Source organism: Nyctereutes procyonoides, unplaced genomic scaffold (genome assembly GCF_905146905.1).
Source record: "Nyctereutes procyonoides isolate TBG_1078 unplaced genomic scaffold, NYPRO_anot_genome, whole genome shotgun sequence".
NCBI classification, from domain to species: Eukaryota; Metazoa; Chordata; class Mammalia; order Carnivora; family Canidae; genus Nyctereutes; species Nyctereutes procyonoides.
Window position 1 is genome coordinate 5,818,007 of NW_026575120.1, and position 27,843 is coordinate 5,845,849.

The 27,843-nt window shown below is 43.8% G+C and overlaps 1 protein-coding gene across 3 annotated transcripts in view; it reads right to left on the reverse strand.

Annotated features, from left to right (window-relative positions):
* The window catches only part of MFHAS1 (multifunctional ROCO family signaling regulator 1), a 99,159-nt gene that overhangs the window by 5,778 nt on the left and 65,538 nt on the right, over nt 1–27,843 (reverse strand). The window contains exons 2-4 of one of the 3 annotated variants that reach the window (XR_008665704.1): nt 7,411–7,537; nt 4,204–4,336; nt 1,459–1,569 (exon numbers count right to left, since the gene is read on the reverse strand). Coding sequence is in view for 1 of the 3 variants with exons in the window: in XM_055335498.1 (XP_055191473.1) it covers nt 7,411–7,537 (127 nt within the window). In the remaining 2 variants the exon portion in view is untranslated. Of the gene's footprint in view, nt 1–1,457; nt 1,570–4,203; nt 4,337–7,410; nt 7,538–27,843 lie in introns of those variants that run through there. The other 2 variants (XR_008665705.1, XM_055335498.1) reach the window with 2 other exon arrangements.

Below are 27,843 nucleotides of genomic sequence, written 5' to 3' on the forward strand. Positions count from 1 at the left end.
CTCATGCCCCACCCAGCAATTCCCCAGGAGCCCCCCACCCATGGCCTGACACCCACCCTCCTCTTGGGCACAGTCCGTCATAAACTATCTATTCAATGGCACTCGTTTCCTGGTCTGTTGGCCTTAACATACCTGCAACACTCTATTATTCCTCTGCATTTTAAAACAAGCATGTAAGTAAGAACTTGGTGTGAAAACAGCACGGGATCTGGGAGCCACAATGTGAGTTTTAGGCTGTGCTGTGCTGCTCAGTAACTGCGATTATCAGCACGTAGCTTGGTCTGGAGCCCAGAGCTCCCTGCCCTGTGTGCCCCATGGGGCTGTTAGAAGCAAATGAGTGAGGGGGCTCTGCTCTGAGGGGCACCACAGGCATTTGCGATCATGGTAGGAAAGAAACAATACCACTCATCTCCTCTTTCTCCCATGAAGATGCAGTTAGGACACTGTAGGTGGCCTTACACACAGATCCTCACTGGGTGAAGGAGAGGGTGGGCCAACATTCTTTCCTACCTATCCAGCACATTTTTTTTTTTTTTTAGATTTTATTTACTTATTCATGAGAGACACAGAGGCAGAGACACAGGCAGAGGAGAAGCAGGCTCCATACAGTGAGCCTGATGCGGGACTTGATCCCAGGTATCCAGGATCACATCCTGGGCTGAAGGTAGACATTCAACCACTGAGCCACCCAGGCGTCCCTCCAGCACACATGTTGACCTTCCTTGGGCAGGCACCTCAGTTAATAAACTAAACGCTCCAAGGCAAGTCAGCGAGCCTGTTTCATTCTAGGATCCAGATGTGTATTGTAGAATTTTGTTTTTTAGGATTACCTTGATATGCCACCCACAGCGTATACCACTAACATTCTTGGTAGAGAAAAGAGCAACCGAGTTTATTGAGCGCTGTGTACTCTGTGTAAAGAATCATGTCAACTGCTCCCCTTGCAATGATCTCTCTAAATGCTCACAACCACCCCACAGGACAACCGTTTTCTGGAATCTGCATCGGACAGAATTCTATAGTCACAGCACCAACAAATTGCAAAGATTCGAACTCAGGTAGTTTAACTCCAGAGCCCGAACTGCCTTGAGAAAATAAATGTGAACACTACTTTTAAAAAGCAATTTGTTGTGTTGATCCATTTGAGATTTTCCTAATGGGATGTCCGTGCATAATATATTTTTTAAATGACTTTTTTCCAGCAAGGAACAAAGATGACTAACACATGTGATAATATCACAGTAAGTTTAGGCAAAAGAATCAAGCAGTTTCCTTATTCTAATTTCCCAAAGGCTTCTGGATTCTGGATAAGCAAAGGATTCGCACACTTGAAATGCACTGCTGTGTAGGATCTCTTCATCCCAAACCCCACCCCACCCTTATTTTCCCCTAAACTTTTGAGTCTTCAGGAAGCCCTTATCTATTTAAGAAACCCTCTCTGCTTCCCAGAGACTTACCCTTAATAATTGGTGCTCCTAAAGTCACAGATTGGATACAGTAAAAAATGATGACATAAGGGGAAGAAGCACTATCTTTTCCACTTAATTTTCCAAGAAAGTATGGAGATACCTAAGCAGAGAGGGAACAAATTCTAGTATCAGTGTGGCTGGCGGGGCACTAAATAATCCAAGAGACACTATTTCTCCTGGCCTGTGAAGGTAGCGAGGCAATGAGCTGTCTCACTCCTTCCAAAAACAAAGCAAATCAATGTGATACCCTCCACAGGCCACCACCACATTGAGCTCCTTTTCTCCTGAAATACCATCCCCACCCTTCATGTTCTACAGCTCCGTGGTCAGTGAAAGATCCTTCATCGTTGTAAAGCCAGATTCATGTTGCTCCATTGCTTTCATTCAAAAAAATTTTTAAAAATTAAAAAAGGAAAGAAAGAAAGAAAGAAAGAAAGAAAGAAAGAAAGAAAGAAAGAAAGAAAATGATCAAGTGCAGTTAAACATATTTTCCCTGCTTATCTGATGAGATAAAGGACAAAGATTCTTCATACTACTTTTTTATAAAAGGCAATTTCAATTGGTCTTAAATATCCTTCTGTCATAACAATGTAACTGCCAAAATTCCTATGGAAGTAATCATTCTATCTTTGGGACTACTGATAAACAGTAAGGAACTGAATTTACTGGGGTCTTGCTTGACTGGGGACACTACGGTATGTATGCAATAACCCAAGTTTAAAAGGTAGTTCTGAAAGGCAGTGTCTCGGCCCTGCCTTTCATCCTTAGTCGTACTTTCTGGAAAAGCAGAAAGCTTATTAGCTCAACAAATTTTCAAACCAGCTCATGTTTTCCAAATCTGTAACACACGAACTGCTCCAATCTGGATTTACCTCCGTCGTCAGGTCGGCCACTCCACATGGAGCGTAGACACACGTCGTACCACCACCAGAGAAATGGCAGTTGTCAAGAAATAAAAATGATAGAGTCCCATTTCCTGTATGTTTAAGGGTCAGTCCATTAAGAAACCACATGGAAGAATGTGGATTGCATTTCAGTATGCCTTTAGGTAAAACATTTTTATATGCTAACCTACTGGATTCTGTCTCTTAAATGAAAATAAGTAGATAAATTGGGTCATCTGGCAGTTTCTCTTTACTGAGTCTATACATTACTCGGTAGAAGTGGGGTTGGTCTACTCCTCTTTGGAAATGAGAGAGAGGAACGTTCTACAGGATACCTAAGAATACAGAGCAAACAGTGAGCTGCCATTCGTCTAAAGAGGTTCACGCTTCCCTACTGAACTGGAATTTTAAGTGTCTCAACATGCAGAGCAGCAGGATAAAGACATGATTTCACAACTAAAATTGTAAAAAAAAAATAAGTTAAAATGAATCTACTTTCCCCATTGGAAGTATAGTTTTGCCTCTTAATGACTTGTAATGTCCAAGACTCAGTATCCCTTTGATGTCGAGACTTCAGTGAGGCTGACCATTCAGAATTTCTGAAGGATGAGTATGTGAGATGTTGGATGGGGTGATTAATTACTGGATGGCGGGAACCCTTTCACAATGTATCGTGTATCAAGTCACCACGATGAACATTGTAAATATCTTACAATTTTATTTGTCAATGATATGTCACTAAAGCTGGAAAAAAAAAGATCAGTGGTTGCTAGGGTTAAGGAGGAAGGGAGGAATGAACAGATGGAGCACAGAGGACTTTTAAGGCAATGGAAATATTGGTGTTTATTTATTTTTTTTAAGATTTTATTCATTTATCTGAGAGGAAGCAGGAGCGAGACAGATCACAGAGGGAGAGGGAGAAGCAGACTCCCGCTGAGTGAAGAGCCTACTGCGGGTCTCGATCCCAGGACCCTGTGATGATGACCTAAGCCAAAGGCAGATGCTTAACTGAGCCACCCGGGTGCCCCAAATATTGGTTTTGATACTATAATGGAGGATACACAAACGCATGGACTGTGAAGTAAACTGTAGCCTCTGAGTGACGACGATGTGTCAGTGTGTCCTCATCAAGTGTTTCATATACACCACTCTGGTGACAGCTGTCAATGTGGGGGAGCTGTGGTGTGTGGGGGCTAGGGGGTCAGGGGGCATCTCTGTACCTTCTGCTTAATTTTGTTGTGAATCTAAAATGGCTCTATAAAATAAAGTTTATGTTGTAAAAAATTGGTACCTATACTAAAAAAAAAAAAAAAAAGACAAAAAGGTCTGAAGGAGGCTGATCTTCTTGTAAGCAGCTCCCTTTACCTTCACTGTCCAATAAATGGTGGGCTGGCAGTGGGTGCAAGCAATTCACTGCCTTTAGACAGAATTAGGCCAAGAAGAACACTTTATAAGAATTTCTTTGAAACTCACAAATCTGCTTCATACCAGTGCAACCAAGCGGCAAAGCCATTCCTGAAAGGGACACAAAAAAATTTCTTGACTGCATGGAACTAGGTGTTGTATTAGATGTTAAGTAGCTGCAAACGGGCACACGTTTCCTTTAGGAGAGGTGAAAATGTTCTAGAATTAGATAGTGGTGATGGTTATGGACCACATAATAATAAATAGGTCATAAAGAAATCACTGAATTATTTTTAAAATGTACCAAACAGAATGTGTATCCTTAAGGAGGTCAGAATTTTTTGGAGCTATCTGGCAGATGTGCTACTAGGTGAATTTTCATCTCATCTCAAAAGCAAATGTCCTTGAAAATCAGCCCAGGAGAACCCAAGTATGGAATGACTCACATTTCTATCCGGTAGTCAGCAAAGAGAACAAAAAGTCACTCAGCTCCTCAGTATCCTCCTAGAGGGTGAGACAGAGGCCAGGCATCTCATTCATGTGACCTCTAACCACTTCAATGGAAAGCTGGTGGTGACCCTAATCGCCAATCACCAAAACAAATGATCAAAGTAAATCATCTTCTTTTAAAAAAAAAAAAAAATCACTGCTATTATTCTCTGTGTCTCCCCATAGGAAAATAAAACACAGAAAAATTTTAAATGAGAAATAGAAAAGCTTGAAATTTATAAGGAAGATCCAATCAAGTAACAGTTGTTGGTGGTTTTTCTTTATAAACGATATGGCAGCACCATTATTTCATACACGGTCAGAGGCAGGCTTAAAGTTAAATGACAAGTCTCTGATTTGACCTGTAAATGAGAGGCGTTAAGGAATTTGGATTGTCTTTTTCAAAAAACACCATGAGATCTAGATCAATGACACAGGAATAGAGGGTGATTATTCTGTTAGGCCTGGAAGAGTTTTCAGGCTGATGTCTCTCGTCCTGACATGATTATTAAGAGCGCTCCTGTGATCCTCAATCCTTTCTTGATTTGTGCAATAAAATACTGATCCATGTAGCATGGATTAGCTTTGCCTTGGTGCTGACAACTGGTTACTGACTGGAGTGAGGCTCTATAGCCAAAGATAAAGCCCACTGGCAAGGGAGTCCACTTTTAGAGTCCTGGAGGGGACCCCAGAGTTCAGAAAGTCCAGCATACATACATTACAATCAGCAGGTGGACTACCATTTCCAGACCAGTGCCTGCCTGGTCCCCCTGGAAATCCTGATACATATATATATCTGATTAAGAAAGACTCATCTCCACCATCTACCCTGCCTTTTATGGGGTGATAGAGAAATAAAAGATCACTTTACCATGACTTGCTGAAGATAACTTGGTTGGAGTTGAGAAGCCAGTGCAATAATAGCCCAGCCTCCCAATTCCTCCTGCCTGCTGGCACCCGCTAGCCTAACTGTCAGAGTCAGATCCAAGCTGTGACAACATGATAACCACCCACTGTGACAGTTTTCCTCATCAGTCCCCCAAATCTCCTTACTTTCAATACCCTGTCATCAGCATATAAATCAGACCTCTACCAGGCAGGGCTGGCCTGCACGTATGTTTGTTTTCATGGATATTCTCTCATTTAGAATTAAGACTTCACTCCAGACCTGCTGTCCATTGTATGAGACTTAAAAAAAAAAAAAAAAAACAATCCATTTTAAAAATAAAACTATTCACACAGCTAGGTCAAAAATAGTTCAATCCCTAAAGGTATTCTCTCCAGCATCTAGATGTTTGAGGCTACGTGGCTTTGATTACCCAAGACCTTCAAGCTGCTTATTCATTGAGGTATAATAAAGTGTGACAGAGGGGCTGATAGCATTTTTTTCCAGGCTGGTATAAATGTCTTTCTGTGGCAGTACAGAGAGAAGCCCATGGGAAAACACTGATAAAGCTGGCTCGGTGCCACGGTGGCTTCTTGTGCAAATGGATATTTTAACCTCTACCTCTATCTCACCTCTTAAATGGCATGGCAAAATAAGAGGTTAACATCTGTGCTGGCTCAGGAAAATCTACCCCAATGCAAAGCATATTGCAAATTGTTTCTCTCCACGTCATTGCCTGCCACTTCTGCAAATCCCCTTATCCTTTCCCTACGTGTACCTGAAAAAGAGACCAATGGACACCAAAGAACAGTAACATTTCTGTCCTTTGCTGTGTTTGGGACAGAGGATGCTCTGGTTAATATGAAGTTACTGTCTAATCCTAAGAAGTGCTTTGGGATTTCACAATGTCTTATGGTCATATTAGTGATGAATTAGCCCATGTGCAGGTTTGCTAAAACAGCATTCTGAATATGCAGTGGTGCATAAGACTCTCCCTTGGGCATTCAGAGATATGTTCCAGCAAAGATGAAGTAAGGATGTTCTAATGAGTCATCCGGTTTGAGGAATGGAGCAGCACACTTCTGCAGTGGCTAAGGAATGAGCACCCACTGAATCCCTCGCCCTGTAGATGACACACCAAAGTCAGGAAAATGGACACTTCAGGACAGACGCAGGAGCTCCTCCTGCACAAGACTTTCTGCAATGCAGCCTCATGGCAAGTGTCTCAAGATGAGGAGGACGAGTCACCGTTTTCAAATGCAATCTTCAGAAACTCCCTATAAAATGTTTATATATATATATATATATATATATATATATATATATATATATATAACACATATATATAAAAGCATTTATGTATTATATATATTTATATATAAAATAGAGAAAAAATATATTCCATATATTCCATATATTTCCATATATATATATATATATATATATATATATATATGGAAAAAAATTCTATGTGGTCAAGTAGGAAAAAAAATGGAAGTCTGCTCCCTGAATACTTTGCTGTCTGCGTCACGTCGCCCCTATCACCCAGATAACGGGATCTGCTCCAAGAAAACTGTGGCCTCTACTTTTCAAGATTTGTGGTGAAAAGGTATTTCATCTCAGTTCAGCAGTGGCCTATTTGGTTCTTAATACTACAAAAAGAAAAAAAACCCAACCCAGAATGAGTTAGATGTATAATGCTAAGCTAACACTATATCCAAAAGTTAGTTCAGGCATGTACATTTTCTGTGTTTAAGTCCATTTAGGGAAAAAAATTTAAAAAAAAAAAGTCCATTTAGGGGAAGCGATCTGCATAGCTACTGATTATTAAGGTCTGAGAATCAGAGACCTATGGAGAAAAATAATCCACTACAGATTTTCTTTAGGCTTTTCTTACTTAATGGGCCCTCATTGTTCTCACTCTATCCATTAAAAAAATGTTCTTTTTGGAGGCAGATACCTACAAATATGCTAAAACCCAATTAATTACATACTTTAAATGCATGAACTGTATTGTATGTGAATGATCGATAGCTCAATAAGGCTGTTAAATGCTCTTTTACCAGCAAAGCAAAAAAAAAAATCATAAACAAGAAAAAAATAATTCCTAGTTTGCTATATAAATCATGGTGTCTATGTCCCCTAGATATCTAGGTATGCCCTGGGAGAGTGTTCAAGGTTTGCTGGAAGGTACTTAATTTAACTTCGCTTTTTGTTATCACCACTCCTGAGGCAGGACTGGGAGTGAGAGGCAGGGGCTACCGTGTGTGACACTCACTTAGAACAGGGGCTGATCACAGTCGGTGTTGGTGGGTAAACCAAGGCAACATTCACTCGCTCGCTGCCGTTCTTAGGGCAAATGATCTCTGCCACTCCTTCGGGTCTGGGCTGACTCAGCAACTCCCCTGCAGGAAGAGAGAGAAAACGCATTCGTGAGACCTACCTTAGCAGTGGGACCCTGTCACAGAGTAATACAGCGCTCGCTCAGGGCTGGGGGTCACAGGGAGAGGGGCAGGTAGTGAGGAAGCAAAGGGTCTCCAGACATGGAGTCAGAGAACAAATACACACCCCAGAATCACAAAACTGGCCCTGCTGCTCCCACTCCACTGCCTAAATTCTCATCTGTGTCACCGTGGAGAACGTTCTCGTGGTTGTGGCAAAAAGGCCATCGTTCCAGACAAAGACAGTCTCTACCAGCATTTTCCTCACCTTCCTTTCACAGACTGACTCCACAGATCTTTATCTAGATGTCGTGGCAAATTGAGCCAGGATCCCTAGAGGCCCGAGAAGCAAGGCCTGCCAAGGAGGTGTTCGTAATTAGCATTCAGGGCAGATGGGATTCGGGATTCGGGCAGATGTAGCAGCCTTTCAACAAAGCCCCGCAAAAAACGATCTCGAAATGCAGCCGACTAAAGCTGTCAGCAAGGTAAACAGCCCAGCTTCACACTGGCAAGAGGAGGATTTCCTACGTAGGTATGTGTGGGGATTTGAAAGCACCAGCCTAATACTATGTTATGAGTAATGGGGTCTAGTAAAAACAGACAATTAACCTAATGGATTACCACAATACCCAAAGGAAATCTGTGTGCTCTGCATGTCCCGGATACACTCTCTCCAAGTAGATCATTAAATCCCTAAGAGCAGGGATGACTTCCATTCCTTAGTGTCCCCTTCACCTCGGCTACTAACTGGCAGCTCCCTATTCTCGCTCAGAGAAAAGGTGATGGCTACCTTCTAGCTGAGGATGGTACCTGTTATTGCCCATATCCCCCTACTTAAATCTAGAAATTAAATAAACCAAACCAAGGACGCAAAATATATGCTAACTAGGGAAAGATGCTACTGAAAATAAAACGTCAACTCTTTGGCAGCCATCACTTGTATAACTGATTTGAAATTCCAGTGACTCCAAAGTTAAGCTGACAAAGGATAATTAAAAAAAAAAATCATTTGCCTCAAAATACCATTTCTAAATGCCTCACTTTCAGCAGAACTCACAGTGATAAAGGAGGCCCATGTGCCAGCACTTGAACTGAGAGCTTTAATTTAAATGTACATCTTATTTCATCTGTGTAATGTCTCTCTAAGGGTTATCCTCATTTTAAAAATAGGATAATAATTGTCAGAGAAGTTATGTGGTGTACCCTGAGTCAAGGGCTAGCAAGTGGCAGACCTGGGATGTCACCTTGGGAAGTCATCTCTGGGGGGCTTACTTTTTGCCACCACTGTCTGAGACCTCCTAGAGTGGGAACTGCTTCTTTATGTCTCCTAGAGGAGCAATTTAAAAGCAGTTTTTAAATAAGGAACCAAGCATTGACATATTTGTAGTTTTATGATAAGACATTCATTTCCTGCTTTGAGAATTTTCATATGGTTTTGGACAATATGGACTGAATATACTTTGAAGTTCTTAACCAAACAACTGTCAACACCCAATTACTGCAAAAGTTAATTTAGCATGATTAGCTTATATCATGGATACGTGGGTATCAGAGCAATACTCTGACACAGCTAGGAAAAGGTTCCAAAATATAAAAATGCAAGTTAAAAATGTAAACACTAAATGCTATCCAAGCAATAAAACGAACCAAGGAAACAGCACGTTAGAGCTGGATGAAAAGTTGGAAGTCGTCTGGTCCAAACACCACTTTATCAGTCAGAAACTCTTTGAGTTTAATGGATTTGCTTCAAGTCCCACAGATAACTGAGCATCTCTAAACCAACCCCACCTCCACACATCATGAGACTGGGACTGGAACAAGATGGTGCACTGAACACCCCAGGCCTATTAACGCCCTGGTCCTGGACTGCTCTCCCCTGGTTCCTTATGTGACAGTTTCAATTTGTACTTTCTGTCCCAAGATCACTGCCAAGGCCTGAACATACAGTCGGCTTGTCTGGTCTCCCCTAAGTACGCTCTCCTGGTTGGAAATTCACACAGGCCTCTTTCAGCTGCCTGGGTGCCCAGGACAGAACTGCAGGTGTCAAGCCCTCACTCAGGCACCCATCCCTGGCACAGCTGGCTCCCTTGCTGGCTCTGTGGCCAGTTTTAGTGAGCAGACCAGTTTGGCAGAGTTGAAATAATTTGTAGTAGACTATTAAGCATCCATTACCAATCTTTACTAAACTAACAGCTTTAGTGCCCCCCAACCCCAACCAGCCCAGCTTCCTAGTATCACACCGAACCAGGTCTAACTGGTTTTGTTTGGGTCCAACTCCCAGTGGCACTGCCAACCACAAAGCAGCATGAAAGCTCTCGGCACTGAGCAGTCTCACACATATAGAAAATTCACTTGATGCTGCAGAAAACTGAACAGTAAGCCTCACGGTTCACAATCTCCAGCACGTCCACACACTCCAACAAGCTACTGCGTGGTGCCAGTATTCTTAGGGTTGAAGAAATGGCTAAGAGTTCTGTTGTTAGACTAAGAAAATAAGAAAAATAGCTTTTTCTTCTCAAAAAATGTATCACATTACAACAAATGGTTTCATCACTAGTGTTGTCTACTAGTATGGAAGATAGTTGTCTCAAATTTCTTTAACATAAACTTGATTTTCAAACCAAAGGGGCGCCTGGGTGGCTCAGACAGTTGAACATCTGCTTTGGGCTCAGGTCATGATCTCTGGGTCCTGAGATCGAATCCCACATCAGGCTCCCAGTTCACCGAGGAGTCTGCTTCTCCCTCTCCTCTGCCTCTCCCCCTTGCTCATGCACACATTCTCTTTCTGTCTCAAATGAATAAATAAAATCTTAAAAAAAAAAAAACACCAAACAAAATACAGCCACTCACTGAGTATCTAAATAGGGAGATTTTACAGTGTGTGAGGAGATGCAGGGGATACAGGAATCTGAGGCAAGGCCTCTGATATGGAGGGTCCCAGCAACCAAGAGAGCAAAACATGCATAAAAAGAACTATAGTCCCGTGTGATCCTGAGCACTTATGAAATGTTAGAGGAACAATGAGAAGGACAGACTAATGCTGATTTGCAGGGCCAGAAAAGGCCTCAAAGAATGGAGAACACGATCTCAGAAGACCTGGTAATATTCACTACCATGTACCTTATCATTATGCTGTTATATACGTCAGGGTGAACAGCACACATCAACCCCAGAAGAAAAAAATGATGATCACAGTAGCAGCTTACATTTATAATTTATTATGTGCTGATGCTATAAATGTATAATGTCACTTAGTCCTCTTGACAACCCTACAAAGTAGGTACAATTTTTATCCTCAGGAGAGTGAGCCTCAGAGGGGTTAAGTGTTCACCAACATTCACAAAGAAGTAGCAGTGCCAAAATCTGGACCCTGAACGCTATGACTCCACTCTTCACCACCACACTGTACTGTCCTGGGCACGGGATAATTGTGATTATTTAAATTAGGTAACACAAGAAGTACTAAATGTTGTGTCTGGCCTCTACTAAGTTCTTGATACTATCACTATAGTGATAAAATTCTTTTTGAAAAGCTTTTCTAAATAGATAAAGAATTCACATGCAACTATTTGATGGGTAACCAGATTCTTTATAGTAAAGCAATAGACCGTAACTTACCTGCCTGCAAAACACATCACCAGAGATTTGAAAATGTCAAATGAAAAAAAAAATTAGATTCATTACACATCTATCATCACTAGCAAAAGCAAACAAGAAATAAATTCCAAAGTTGGTGGCAGTTGTAAAAAAAGAAAAAAAAAAAGGAGCTACATTTACAGAAAATATGTCAGCAGCAGAGAGAGGACACCTACACATGTGGCCTGGTGTATTTCCATTTTCAGGAACTTGCTTCAAGGGAGTAGGCTTTCTCTCTAACAAAAACTATACAATGATTGCTCGTAGCAACACTATTTATAAAACAGTGAAGACTTGGTAACCCTCTCAAATGTCCGACAATGCGGAAATGATTAAAAACTATGACAAACTAAGAAGACAAGATCCTCTGTGGTCATTAAAAATCACGAGACTGGCATTTCTGTGTGGCAACGTAAACTTAAAACTACATTCTAATTAGAAACATCAACCGACAAAGAACAGAAATGAATTTAGAGTGAAATGGGTCATTCAAGACTGAATGGTCCCGAGGTTACTTATTTATTTTTATGATTGAGTCCATGCTAAAACAAGACGAAAGCATGTTTCACAACTGAAGGGAAAAGCCAGCTTTAAATGTTAATGCTTGCTCTTCTGTTGGAGATTTTCTATTCGTGTGCAGGACACAGGCCATCAGTCTTCCTCTTGAAGAAGCAGAAATTTGGCCTGATGAACAGAGCACTGCATTCACTGAAGCTGTAGTAGGCCACTACACAGTCTCCTTGTGCCCATTCTGTTCTTAATTACTCTGGCTCAAGATTTCTGGCATTAAAAGGAAAAAGCTACCATATTAATTGTTCCCCCTGCTCCCCACCCCCGCTTCCGTGAAAAAACAGAACACAAAGTTTTATTATGATTTTTTAACAAAATCAACAGAAGTTAAGTGGGATGAACTCTTTTTCATCTTTTTCCTTCTTTCTTTTGGTTTAAAATGATTTTATTTATTCGACACACACAGAGAGAGAGAGCACAAGCAGGGGGAGTGGCAGGCAAAGGGGGAGGGAGAAGCAGGCTCCCCCCTGAGCAGGGAGCCCGATGTGAGGCAATCCCAGGGATGACCTGAGCCAAAGGCAGACACTTAACGGACTGTGCCACCCAGGCACCTCCTTTTCATCTTTTCCCACTAAGCATCAGAATTCTCAAATATTAGGCACATTACTCAAAATACTACGAATTGATCATACTAATGACTCAAATCACAATATTAAACACCACAACCATTTCTTTTCAGTGCAAATAAAACCCACTTCCTGATGAGTGATAAAGATCTAAGTTATGAACATCCCTCAAAACAGCCGAAGTGGTCTTAGATACTAAAACAAATAATCATATAGGGTCTATTAAGTAAGGAATTCTCTAGATGTCTGCAGAGTGTCTTCAGCTCTACTACCCTAAAATTCACACCCCTCGCCCCCCAAAGTCCACTGCTGTATTTTAATTAAGTGTGACTCTCGAGTAGCTGCTGTGAGATACACAAGTGCATGGTTTCCCACCTCCCCTCAGGGCAAAGGCAACATCATCTGAAACCTGTGAGCAGGAAGGTTCTCCACTCTGCAGGCCCATCAAGCTATCAGAGACAGCAAAGACTGGAGAACTCCAGGGTCACTTTATATGGAAGAGGAGAGCCAGAGAGAGATACCAAGACACCTTGTCTTAAGACCAAATAAAGCCCAGAAAGTATATACATAGGAGAAGTATACATTCAACATTAAAATGTCCAATTTAAAAACATGCCACCCTGCGCGCTTAAGGGTGTGAGAAAAGACAGAAGAGACCTCCCAATACCGGCTGGATCCAATATAACCAACCATTTGTAGAACTGGCTGCCATTTCAGAGGAAAGTCCCCCATGCCTGCACCCCCCCCGCCCCCCCGCCCTGGGACACACCACAGAGCCTCCCTCAGGTCCACGGCTGTGTGCCTCTTGACTGGCCACCACTCAGAAGAAATAAAATAAATTGACCAGGTTGTATGTTTTGCTAGTCCTAACTTTCAAAGAAATTCCATTTTGTTAAGCAGCCTTGGTCTCAGCCCTTTGAACTTTTTTGGGGGGAGAGAGAAAGTAACGTGCAGGAAGGAGCATAGCCAAGTGTTTGTAAAAACCTGAAAGGAGAGAAAATGCATGGGAAATATCAGAGAGGGTGAGAGAACATGAGAGACTCCTCACTCTGGAAAACGAACAAGGGGTGGTGGAAGGGGAGGTGGGCAGGGGGATGGGGTGACTGGGAGATGGGCACTGAGGGGGGCACTTGACAGGATGAGCACTGGGTGATATGCTATATGTTGGCAAATTGGAACTCCAATAAAAAAATAATTTAAAAAAAAGCTGAAACAGCTGAAGATGCCCTGTAAATAAGCAGATCTGGGTCTTCCGTTTCGCAGCCCAGCACTGTGCCCATCTCTGGCAGTCACCTTTGTCACCTTTTCAAGACAGGGTATGATGCAGCCCCCTGGAGGGTGGAGAAGCCTGCTGGGTTGCCCCAGGCCAGATGAGTCCCCTGTCAGCTGGCCAGAGCCAGCAGAGGATAAGCAGGGACCTATCCTCTGGGTGCAGACAAAATTCCCTGGGAAACTGGGGGTGGGCATGGGGATGCTGTCAAACTCACTCAGGAGCTGGGGGGGGCACCAGCTGGAGTCCTTGGAAAGCTACTTCCGTGGGTGCTGCTGAATTCATGGGGAAGCCCGCTAGGACGCCCTCAAAACCCCCTGGGAGGTACCCACCGGAACTGCTACTGAACTTGCTAGGAAACCGGCTGGAATGCCCAGAGATTCAGCAGGGATCTTCCTGCTGGTAAGAGAGCTGGGACGCCTATAGACAATGTCCAGCTTTGGAGAGTTCTGGAACTCCAAGAAGAGTCCCCAAAACTGCAAGGATGCTGCCTTCTTCCTGTGAACAGAGTTTGCTTTTGGCTCAATTAGTTCCCCTTGGAAATGAGTCAATGATGGACCACTTAGTAACTGGATACATCCTAAGGTACGAATTCCAAAGGCAGCTGCAAAAACCCACACCACCAGAAACCATGAATTTCTTGTAAAATTGTATTTTCATTTCCACGATATAGCCCTGTAATTCTTCAAAAGGCAGTCTATTGAGTTCTGGGCAATTCAACAATGTAAAGACATTTCTGCCTCCAGCCATTTGCTGATCTCGAGACCAGTTTTGATTCTGAAAGCTGAGATTTCTTAAAAAAAAAAAAAAAAAATCAAATGCCTCGATGCTTTGGGGACAATATGTAAAGTCTTATCAGAAAGAGATTATAATCTACAAGCCAAACAGGAGCAGGTCAACCACCGGGGTTCTTGGACATGCCCTGGAACTAAAGGTTCAACTCGGTTCCTATCTTCAGTGAGTTTTCATGGCCTGCTTGTCAGACTGCACTAAACAAACTAAATTTCAACACTTGCTTCAACTTCTACCCAACATCCTCCAAGGTGGTGGCGGTGGGGACAGCTATAGGCAGAAGGAAAAACAGAGATCACACTCTTGATTACTTCTCTGACTCACACAATGATTCTAACCTCTGAAGTCCTCAGACTCTCCTAATGAATAATAGAAGCCAAGTCAAGTAGGAACCCCAGCCTGGGCAGAAATGACTGATCCCTGTAATTTTTTTCCTTTTATGGAAGGGGCTCCGTCTAGAAGGAACAAGCTCATAAAAAGCTGAGCGTGTTCCCTCCAGATGGAGCCCCACCTGTTTCGCCCTAATAGATGCTAAGAGATGATGGTCCTAATAGTAATGTCTGCTTGCCAATTACACGAAGCTTTGCTTGTTTGTTTGTGTGAGGGAGAGAAGGAGGTGACTAGGTTTCTCAGACACGCTACGCCAAGCAGGGCTGCATTCAGCCCCTCCCTGATGGAGAAGTACTCTGGTCTCTTTTGGACCAAAAGAGTTGTGACCTAAGATCACAGCGCCCCTTCCAAAGCATCTGACCAATGTTCAACCAGGAGGAGAAAAAACACCACTGCTTAACATGATTTCTTTTCAAACCCCCACCTGAGTTTTGTCACTTCCTTCACATCACAAATTTACACTTCCCTGTCCTCAAGTCTGCTTTTCTTTTTTTTCTTTTTTTTTCCCCACACATCCAATCTTCTTACCCTTCTTTCCTACCACTTCCTCACACTTGGCTCACTGACATCGCCTTTCCTACAGCCCATTTCCATTATTCACAGTGGAAGAAGAGCCCCATTGCGTGCTCTTCTGCCTAGACTCCCCACCTGCTGAAAAGCAGGCGTCTCTGAATTTACAGTCTCCTCCTCAAGTGTTCATCATGGCACCAGGATGAGATACCATGTAGAAACTTCATGAAGATTCCACTTTTAACTGTGAGGTTGCAGCAGACACAAAAGAAATATTCCTAGGGGCCAGAATAAACATCCAGGACAGCAGCTGAACCTGGCTGTGATGGCATTTATTACATGGAGGAGAAATGATTCCAGGGAAGTTGCAGGAAGTTCGGGAGCCTACTAGGAAGGGCTTTGTCTTTGGATCTAAGACTAAACATGAGCAAAAGAAAAGATTATCTCAAGGTTCTTTACACTTTCTGGTCTCAGAGTCTTCCTCAGTCCCAGATAAGCCCAGATAACATACAAATTTCAATAACACAAAAACAAGTTCTCCTGTCTTTAGATAATATATGAGATTTCTCTAGAATGTCTAAAAATAAACCACCACGCATCTTAGAAATGCAGAACCATGAGGTACCACTTGAGGGTCAGATGAGGTGGTTTTCTTTCTTTCTATTTTTTTTTTTTAAGATTTCATTTATTTATTCACAAGAGACACAGAGAGGCAGAGACAAGGCAGAGGGAGAAGCAGGGTCCCTGCGGGGAGCTTGATGTGGGAGTCGATCCCAGGACCCCACGATCATGCCCTGAGCCAAAGGCAGATGCTCAACCACTGAACCACCCAGGCACCCCTGATGAAGTGGCTTTCTGACAGGAAAGCATTCATACCATGATAAGCACATTTTAAAAACTCACTACCCACAGGAAGTGCCAAGGGCTGGTGCAAAAAATATTGACAAATTCACGCAAGAAAGTCAATAATGAATGGACATGCTCTGAGAAGGTAAAGCTTCCAGAGTTGAAGTTCCAGAGGACAGCTAAGGCCCTCGATGACACTGTTCTCTTAGCAGTGACCACAAACATGAAGTGAATGAATCCATTCCATACGTACACATACCCCACTGGGGTTAGGAGCTGAAATGAACCGGTCGGCTGCTAGCTCAGCCAAGCAGTTTGGTAATGGCCTCACAGATATACACATCCCCCAGAAAATGTCCATGAGGACTTACCCCAACCTGTCCTCACTGACCCTTAGAAGGTCTGCCAGGGTCTGACCCAAATCAAAGCTGGCCTGTCGAAGAGGGCCCGACGGCTCCTGCCTCTTCCACCATTGACTCAACTTGCCTTTCTGCAGACATGTATGCTTGCCACTTGGCTCCATTTTCATTGCTAAGGGTTTATATAAATACAAATCCACCCAAGAAAGGAAAAATATTTCCTTTTTTCCTGCTCTGGATAAAGTTCCAACAGACTTGGCTAAGGATTAGACATGCTTCACAGATCAAAGAGTGTATGGGGGAAGGTGGCCGGGGGAAGCAGAGCCCAAACCCAACTTGGCCTTCCCTCTCTCAAAATGCAAGTGAGGATTATAAAAAGCCCACGCTGCTGGACTAAAGTGCTTTCAAAAGGTTACTCTTTATTTGGATAGCCTGTCACCTACTTCTTACTGGAACCGGTTCCAGGCTCAGAGAAGTTAACACAGACAGCATGAAAGCATTCCAACTAAAATGGTCTCTCTCCAACCCTAGCTCTCCTTTCAACTGAAAATGGGAGGAACTTTTATGACTTGAACTGAAATTTGAGACACTGACCCAACAGCCTTATTAAAATCGACCCGATTTGGAAGTACAAGGATGATCAGAGGCCATATATTTGCTTGTCTCCTAACAGGGAAGATGACAAGATCTCTACAAATTCATTGTTCTCATAGGCAAAAGGAGTGAGTGTCGGGCTGGGTCAGGGGAGCCAAGGGGCCCCTTCCTGGGGGACCAGAGAAACCTACACACTTAAGGCTGGAAAGATCCCTGAGATGGTCCAGCTTGCTTATTTTGCACAGGATTGATAACTCCCACGCACATACACAAACACTACAGGAGAACCTACTGCAGTGCCCCCCCCCTTCACTCCATAATGTGAGCTTCCCTTTACCTACTCCCCCTGCTGAGTTTCACTCCCAGAAGATCGAGACTGGACTTGGGGCCATTAGAAACAAACAACAAGCATCCAGTAATGGTGCAAAACCAGAAATCTGGGGCAGCCCCAGGGGCGCAGCGGTTTAGCGCCGCCTGCAGCCCAGGGTGTGATCCTGGAGATCCGGAATCGAGTCCCACATCAGGCTCCCTGCATGGAGCATGCTTCTCCCTCTGCCTGAGTCTCTGCCTTTCTCTCTCTCTCTCTCTCTCTCTGAATAAATAAATAAATCTTTAAAAAAAAAACAGAACTCTGTGGCCTCTCTAACTTCTTACAAGTTGGAATTACGAACAAGAAAGAATTCTTTATATTTCAATGGCACCTCATCTTGAAGCAGATATAGCTGGCTTCCAGAATGAAAGCTAAATACAGATAGAGAAGGAAAAGAACATAATCATGAAAGTATTAAAACCAATTAGAAAGTATGGGATGAGGGATCCCTGGGTGGCGCAGCGGTTTGGCGCCTGCCTTTGGCCCAGGGCACGATCCTGGAGACCCAGGATCGAATCCCACGTCGGGCTCCTGGTGCATGAAGCCTGCTTCTCCCTCTGCCTGTGTGTCTGCCTCTCTCTCTCTCTCTCTCTCTCTCTCTCTCTCTCTCTGTGTGACTATCATAAATAAATAATTAAAAAAAAAAGAAAGTATGGGATGAGAAAGGAAGGAAGGGAGGGAGGGAGGGAGGGAGGGAGGGAGGGAGGGAGGGAGGGAGGAAAAAAGGGCTTACCAAATAGGCCTAGCCTCACCTAGGGAAAGGGTAGTGCTGAGGAGGAGCCAATTCTCTGAGTGGCTCATTCTATGTAGAACCCACCACTCAACTAGGCTTGCATTTACCTTGTCTTGAGCTCTTCGCTGGGTATTGGACCAAGATCCAACTACGTATTAAACATTGTCACTTGGATACTGACATGTCCAAAATCAAACTCTTCTAAGTTACTCTTTTCCAAGGCTTCCCCATGTCCATTAATGTCCATTCCTCTCTTCCAGCTACTTTGGGCAAAAGATGTAGAACCACCCTTATCCTACTCTTTCCTCACACCCACAGCATCAACACAACCTGTTGCTCTGCTCCAATCCCACCGAACCTATCTGAGCACTTCGTCAGCTCCCTTCTCCATACCACCATCCATCTGGACTACTGTGGTGCTCTTCTAGCCCATCTCTGGCCTCGCAGTCCATTTCCCAACTGAAGCCAGATGCGTTCTTTTAGAATGCAGATCAGGTCATGTCACTTGGCTCAGAACCCTCCCCACCCCTCCTCTGTCACTGAGAACAAAGCCCAAGCATCACAAAGGTCTACAAGGTCCCATGTGACCTGCTCCTGTCTACCTCCTGCCCCTGTTCCTTCATCCTGCTCCCTGTCCTGACCACTTTGCTCCCCACCTTCTCCTTGTCCCCCATACTCACTTCATTCAGGTCTCTGCTCAAGTCTCCATCTCAAAAAAGAAAAAAAAAAATCTTCCCTGACCCCCTGTTATGAGATAGCATCCTCCCCTTCTAGTCACTCTCCATTCCACTACCTGATTCATTTTTCTTCACAGTACTTCTGTCTACCCGACATAGATTGGCTGATGATGTGTCTCTTGTCATAGAATGTAAGCTCCACAGGTGTGGAGATTTCCCTTGCTCACTGTTGGATGCCAAGCATCCAGAACAGTGCCTGGTTCACACAGCAGGCCCTCAGCACATGGTGAAAACCTGAATCAACCAATGGCCAAATCCATAGATGGAGGGCATATCCAAGGCAGCCTCTCAGGTTCCCTCAGGTCTGTGGTTCCAAATCTGACACTGGTCAGTGCATGGTCAAGCCCTTAGGGTCAAAGGCAACAGCCTTTACTTCCAGAGGGTAGACAAATGCCCAGCTAGGGCCGGTTTCCAAGCCTTCCCACAGCACTGCCTCCTCCACACACCACGGCAGGGCGCAATAACCAGAAGTGCTCCGGGACATCACCCTACATTTTGGTCTTACTTGATCCTGCCACCTTTTTCAAACTGAAGAGAAAGCCATGACAATGTTGAAATCCATTTGGGGAGATTCTAATGCCAACATCTTAACATATTTTCTAAATGTTAAGAATTACCTAGTTCAGAGACTCTGAAACCATCTTCCCTAAACCATCTTTAGGGAAACCTGCACATGTAGCTAAAAACACCATCTTCTGAACTGTAGCTGAAAATGGGTTATTTTTGAGAGAAGTAGGGGTGAGGGGGGCAGGGAGGGGAGAGTTGAGGTACCACAAATTATTTAGTGCTCTGGGTGTGGGGTAGGGGAGACTACAGCTGAAAGGAGATCTTTTTTTTTTTTTTAAGATTTTATTTATTTATTCATGAGAGACAGAGAGAGAGAGAGGGGGGGGCAGAGGGAGAAGCAGGCTCCATGTAGGGAGCCCGACATGGGACTCGATCCCAGGACTCCAGAATCACGTCCTGGGCTGAAGGCAGGTGCTAAACCACTGAGCCACCCAGGGATCCCCGCTGAAAGGAGATCTTAGTGCGCACCCCCCCACTTCCTTTCCAGTCACCTAGCTTCCTCTTACACAGGCGCTGACCAGCACTCTGCTGGGCTCTCCAGGGGATTCTCCGCAGATCTCTGGAGTTCTCTTTCTCAGTCCTCTGTCCCGCTAATGCTAAAGCTCCACTTACCTTGGTCTCATTAACTCAGGGAGTCTGCCAGAATGCCTCAGTGCCCTCCCTGTACCCCAGCCGAGGATGCTAAGCTGGGGCAGTCACTTCAGTCCCTCAGGACCATTGTCCTTTGTTGCCTGATGCGAGGGGTCTTGAAAAAAATAATCATTTTATATGTTTTGCTGGGTTTTTTATTTTCAAGTGCAAGGGTAAAGACAATCTTTGTTACTCTATCTTTGCTGAAAGTGGAAGTGTGGCTACTGGATTTGAAGTACTTTCTATATTATGAAGGAAACAGTTTCTTTCTAAATGGTTACCCTGCCATCAAGGTTAAAAACTTAAACACTTCTAACAACATTGAATCAAATGATTTGTCTCAGTCATCCCCCCCCCGCCGCCGCCCCATATCATTACAGATGGGGAGAAAATATTTGCAAAGGAGATATCTAATAGGGCTTGTATCTAGAATATATAAAGAGCTCTCAAAACTCAATACGAAAATTATTATGTAATATATAATACATGTTAAAACTTCCCAAATTATACACTTACAAACTGTGTGTTTTACTCTATGAAAATTATATCCTAACTATATTTCAATTAAAAACAAACAAAAATAAAACATACCTTATAATTAACCAAAAACCTGAGGCATCACCAAGAAACACCAAGGCATGACTGCCTTCCCCAAGAAAATGAAGTGCTTGATTCCAGGGAGGACAAATTTCGTTTATAATATCCCATGAGTTCCCTGCTAAAGAATCAAGGATGCCACAGATCAAAAGTATAGAAGGCAGAAGTGCCATATATGCATGTATCTTTGGGGCAAGATTCTTTTTTCGGCTTTTATTTACAATTATTTCATTTGTGCTTCACTGTGATTTTTGTAAAAGAAAAAAGTACACTTTGTTAGGTGAATTCAAGCTGAAGCTCTACTCAATCCTGTAACAAAGTTCTAATGTTAAAAATACCACATCAGCTCAGGTCATGATCTCAGGGTCCTGGGATTGAGCCCATGGGGTTCCCTGCTTCTCCCTCTCCTTCTGCCCCTCCCTCTGCTTGTATTCTCTCACTTTCTCACTCTCAAACAAATAAATAAAATCTTAAAAGAAAATACTACATACTAACTAATATCTAATAATAACTGGTAGGTGATGCTACCTACCAATGGCTATTAAACTAGTAGGTCAAAATAGTTCAAGATAATTGATGGTTGTAAACTTCTGAGGAGGAGCAGTAATATGGGAGCAACCAATGATAGCTTCTACAGGACAAACATGCTAGAGCTGACATATGAGATAAGTCCAGGGGTCAAATGCCCACATATCTCTAATCACCTAGAGACATGGAAGCTGGGTTTCTTTCTCTTCTTCTTCCCCTTCCACTTCAGGAAATTTCTCTCTACCTATTACAAGATTAAGAACATTATCACACAGAAGTGAGACAGATGCTTTAGTTCATCAAACACTATTTCACCAAACTTCTAGGAGAAGGCAAGGCTAAGGGTCAGAACACTGGCTCCTTTCAATCTTGAAGGACAGAGTAATCCACTGGCTGACTCACAAAAGCAGCTCAAAAGAACACTACTGTCTCCCCACTTAGGCTGGAAATTACACTAGAAAAAGCAACCATAATCATCTCATCATCCATGAGAAAATCTGTCCTGCTTTTCATGGAAGGGAAAAAAAAAATCTCCTTTATTTCTTGAGCTGAGAAAGTATACCAAAATTATATCCAAATTCTTTAATTGAAACCAAATTTGCATCAGAGGTTACTAGTCTAATAAAGCTTTTAACGATTCCAAAAAGCCTTCTATCACCCCGTATCCTTGGTTCCAGCCTCCAGCCTCACTGCAGCCAGCCATGGCCCTGAAGCCCAGCCCAGCCCTCAGATGTGGGAGCTCTTGCCTTCCGTATCTTCGTCCTCACTGCGGGCTCTAGCCCTTATCTATCCATACATCCTCGCCCACACACTCCACTATGGACTGAGTGCCAAGACATATGGCTACGGATAGTCTTTCATAACTTTGTAGGTTATATGGGCTTTGTGGTTCAGCCTGGAAACCAAACCTGCATTTAGAGCATTGTCACTTCAGGGCTGTGTCTTCCCCCTTAGAGTCAGTAGACGGAAAAGAATTTTTGGATCATAGCCCTTTGTAGGTTAAGGACAATCCACATAATCCAACAACAAACTTTGTCCTTCTACCCCACAAACCTATTAAAAGGGATTCCTGAGGCACAAGCAATATCACGCAGCCATAGGTCAACCATAGGTGACATCGGTCTATTCCTTGTTCATTGCTCCAGTGTATCCCCTGATTTTCTGCTACAGCAGAACTACAGAGATTTCTGATTTTCCAGGAGACAGGAGAGAAGGCTCAAAATGAGCATGAATGCCCTGGCGAAGTCTGAAAAATGGCTCTACCACTTATCCACTGTGTGACCTTGGCAAAGTTATCTAGCCTCTCTGAGCCTCACTGTTCTCATCTGTGAAGTGTAGATAGTAAGTGCCAAACATGACCTCACAGGAGCACTACAAGAATTCAAATGACCTAACCCTATGCCTGGCACATAGTAGCACTAACTGTTCACTTCTTCCTCATATCCTTGTTAATATGAAACCAAGGTTTATGCAGAAATAACTTCTGGAAAGAGGCCTATCAGAGGAGCAACCGAAAAGGCCTGACTCTCCTCCTATCACTTTCCCCCAAATCCCTGTTGCTACCATTATATTATATCCCTCCTCCAAGGCAGCACATTTCCTCTAGAGAACATCTAGCACTTTTGACATTTCTAGAGGAAGAGTAAATGTGTACCTCTTCTCTGGAGAGAAATTTGGCATTCTACTTCAAGGTACTACAGGGGTGTCTGGGTGGCTCAGTCCATTAAGCATCTGTCTTCAGCTCAGGTTATGATCTTAGGGTCCTGGGATCGAGCCCCACATTGGGCTCCCTGCTTGCCCAGTATCCTGCTTCTCCCTCTGCCCCTCCCTGCTTGTGCATGCGCTCTCTCTCTCTCTCTCTCTCAAATAAATAAAAACCTTAAAAAAAAAGTATTTACAAATATACCCACAAATGTCAAAGGATATAGTCCTAAGTGTTTCCTCAATATGATTTCTAAAGTAAAAGACCAAAAATGACTCAAATGCTCATTGAGAGAAGCCTAGTTAAAAACAGCTTATACAACGGATTATCACACAACCAATAAAAAAAGAAGAGAACCAGAGAGCCTGTATGTATCAGTACATCCCGAGTATATATTTAACTTAAAAAAAAAAGAAAAAAGAGCCAAAGTAGTGTTTCTATTCTGCTACCATTTTGGGGGGTGGGAGAGGGAAACCTCTCTCTTCACCTATTTATACATGCAAATATATATTTATAAAAACACAGAGCATCTCTGCAAGGATACCCAGCAATCCTGGCTCTCTCCAGTGGGGCAAATGGACGTCTATGGACAAAAGAGAAGACTTTCTTTTTCTGGTAGAGCCTTTTGCCTTTTAAAAGGTACCACCAAGTACACAGACTACCTATTAAACATCAAATTTAAGTGGCACCTGGCTGGCTCAGTCAGTAGAGCATGCGATTCTGGATCTCAGAGTTCTAAGTGTGGGCCCCATGTCAGGCATAGAGATTACTTAGAAAAAAACAAAAAAGAACATTTAAAATAAAAAAAATAAAGACAAACCTTTCTCTACTCCAGTGTAATTTTTCCCCTTTTTTCTCTTTAGAAAAGCTTTCTTGTTTTTTTTTTAAGATTTCTTTATATTTATTATTTTAATTATAAAAAGGTTAACGTGTGCTGGTATTAACAAGTAATTAACATAACGTGTAAAGGAAAGATTAGAATCACTTTCCTTCCTTTACCTCTTCCCAGGTATCCAGGTCTCCTTGCTTACCTCTCTCCTTGCTCAGCTCAGACATACTGAATGCTTATCTACACACCAGGGATTTTTCTGGTTAATTTCTTTTCTATCACGTATACAATAAGTATAGCGCAATGTTCTTTTCTTTCATCTGACTATGGTAGCCTCAGAGTGACAACTATCTGTTCCTGACTTCTTCATTCATCTAATATCAATGTCTTTCTCATCCCTGGTCCTCCCCTACCCTTGGAGGGTGAATCTGCTTGCCCACATTCCCACCTGGTAGTCCTTCCCAGGGAGCCCTCCCCACACCCTCTGGGGCTGGATCCTGCCCTGGTGGCATCTCAGAGACAGGGGTACCCTGGGACAAACTGGGGCAAACTGCACCCCGCTGGCCAGGCACTGAAGCAGGGACTCTGGCCCAGTGTGGAAGTGTTATTCCAGACTCAGCTGAAGTGCCATTTGCATCATGGGATTAAACCATCTAAAAGGAGAAGCCACTGGAAGCTTTTCACAAACCCAAATCACACATTTAAGAAAAAAATAGCACAAGTGATAGAGAAAAGCTCTCCAGCAAGCAGAGGCTTCTAGTTTCAGCATCCTTCACTACCCCTCTTCCTTTACAAGCCCACAGAGATGAGAGCATGTGAGTCCAAAGGGGTCGGTATCTGGGTCTGGGTTACACAGCTGGCCCCCCTGTTGGGGCCTGAGCGGCTCTCTGCCTGGCCTTGGGGTGACAGGGAGCAGCTGCCGGATGGAGCCAGAACGAAAGGCTGGGGATTAGCAGCTTCTGTGCGAGGCAGAAGGAGTGGAAACGGGAGGCCACTTACTACTAAGCCTATTTCCACCTTCCATTTCTCGGTTCTTAAATTTCATCACAGCAAATTTCATGGAATGCCAGGAAGTACTTACAATCTTTGTTCAGCAAGGAGGGTGGTGATCACCTCCCTCCCAAATACGCTTACAGGTCTTCGATCCGTATAAGATCATTACTAATCCCAGGGGCTACGAAAGTATAAAGCGATCTCCACTGATTAATCGAAATTTGATTTATGACAGAGCTTTGCATTTTCTTTAAAAGAAGGCGGGCACTTTTTAAAATCCTGACAACCAGCACGTGATGTTGAAACCTCACTATGGCATTTCTACGAGGACTTGACCTAGATCAGAGAAATCCTCCTCAGACCTCAAGTTTGAAGATGTTAGTAGGTACCACGCAGGGTCTCAAGCAAGGTTTTTTTTTCTTTCTTTCTTTCTTCCTTCCTTCCAAATTTTATTTATTCATGAGAGACACACAGAGAGAGGCAGAGACATAGACAGAGGGAGGAGTAGACTCCCCACAGGGAGCCTGATGTGGGACTCGATCCCAGGACCCTAGGATCATGACCTGAGCCAAAGGCAGATGCTCAACTACTGAGCCACCCAGGTGCCCCTCAAGCAAGGTTTTCATAAGACTCTACAAATATCAAATCTACTGACAACCCAGGGGACTTAACAGTAACTTCTAAACTCATGCAAAAGACAGGTGGGTCTACCTAGCATCAAAGCATATGATTAGCTTCAGAAGGGCCTAGCTTGAGCCTGAGGAGGAGGAAGAGGGTGCAGTGCTGGCCTCAGAGGCTGGTTCCTACCTGGACCACCTCCCAGCAGTGGGTCCCTGAGCAAATGGCTTTAAGGGCAATCAGCCCAGGTTTCCACATCCCCCTGAGGGGATGACACCACATGCCACGTAGGCCTATAGTGAGGACTGAATGAGATCATACACATGATGTTTAGCTGGAGGCTAGCTGCCTCCCCCCACCCCCTGGGTTGCTGGCCTCCACCCAGGGCTGGCCACCTGGCCACAGGCAGCCAATTCTGAAGCGTGGCAGCAACTGGTAGCCTGGTGAGAAAAGGTGAAGTAGGCGGATCAGATGGCTCCGTGGGGGAACTGGAAATTGGGGTGAGAGACAGAATTAGTGACTGAAACAGAGAGAGGCGGTCATCTGCATCCCATACAAGCTGCTGGTCTGAAGGAAGAAAAAAAATGGGGCAAGTCCTTAGGGAGAGGCTGAGGGACAGAAGATGGGAGGGAGGCCAAGCTGGGAGACAGGGGACCTTGGTGATGACAGGAGACCAAGTCAGGGGAATGGACATGGGAGTCAGGTGACTAACAGAATGACAGGAGGGCTCATCAGACAGGGGATGTGGGACAGAGGACTCAGAGTGACTGGGACAGAGGGACAGAATGACACAGACCAGTCCCAACTTCCCAATCACATAAGGAAAGCCTGGACGTTGTTTCCTTTCCTTGGATTCTGGGATCGCTCTACTCTTGACATAATCCTGCTTTTCTTCTCTTAAATTAACTCGCAAGTGCTGACTAGAACATAATAATTAATAAATGGCTTTTATTGAGCACAACCATTTCTTTCATTAACTGCAAGTTATTATTTGCATTTAATTACAAAGCCCTAATAAGTCATTATGAAAACAACTTTTGAAGCCTTGGCTTTACAAGTAACAAAGTATTTCTCTGTATCTAGAAAAATGCTTTGCAAGAGCCCAGTGAGCAATGCTGCTGGAAAGGAGAGATCAAGGACTAGGCATTGAGACCTGGCTTCTACTCCCAGGGATGCACCAACTACCCTGCAAGGTCCTGACAACCCTTGACTCTTCCGGGCCCCAGTCCTTCAGCTGCAAAAGGAAGAAGCTGAACTGGTTTATCTCCAGGGTCTGTTCATCTTAAAATAGTTTGTTCCAGCTTAAAATACTGTGAAAATGTATTTTCTACTGAATTTTCTAGGTTTCTCAAGAGAAGATGCCTCAAAAATTTAGCATCAGTAGAGCAATCTCTTAAACAGGCCGAACAAACGTGACCTGGGCTCTCCTCAGCCACCCTCTCATTACTTCCCTACTTTACCCCTCTCCTGCTTCAATATAAGAGAGTGCATCCCTCTGGTACCCAGAAGGACGTGTTCGAGAGCTGTCTCTTGCACTTAGCACAGAGAACAGCCAGGGGCCTGAGAAAAGAAAAGGCCAGGAAAGCCCTCTACGCAGAGATTCGTCTGCCTCCCTAGGCTTCAAAGAACTTAGCCACCCAGTATATGTAGGAGTTTGAGAGTTCACATAAAAGGTCTGTTCCTCTTCCCTATGACGGCATATTTCCCTGGAGTGAAAAAACAATGATAAACTGTACAAAAAGAGCAAGGTTTAATTTTCTATAGAAATAAAAGTACTTTTCATTCCCCACTTAGCAAAAAGCAGTGTCTTCAGGAGCTCACAATTACATGCATTTAGCCAGACCAAGATTTTTCCATCTGTGCAGCTCTGTGCTCTAACACCATCTTGTCCACCAAGGTAGACCTGCTGTCCCGCCCATGCTATATACTTCCCGAGAAGACACTGGTAAGCAGACAGGCAAACCTCACCAATGAGGCCTCCCTCTCCAGGGGCTCAGCAGGGACCAGAATGACATGAGGCCAACCTCTGCTCACCCTAAGACAACTACCATCTGCTAGAAATGCAGGCCTGGCCCCCTCCTAACCCAGAGCATGGGTGTCCCTGCAATCATGATCCACTGGAACAGAGAAAACAGGCCCCCCTATTTGGCCCCAAAAGAATTCAAGTCCCCCTTAAATTGGACACTGCAGGCCATTTCAGAGTCCTCTGGCCTGGCTCAGGGGAGGCCAAGCTGAAGGAGTGCAGACCCTAAAAGCTGAGGCTTCAAGGGCAAAGGTGCTCTCTTTTCTCACCCCCCCCCCCCCGCTCTCTCTCATACACATACACACCCTTTCCTGCTCCATCAGAAGTGGAATTTAATGCTTGCCTCTATGTACTATAAGGCAACTCATAATACAGGATCCTACTCCCAAAGCTCACCGAATTGCACAGGT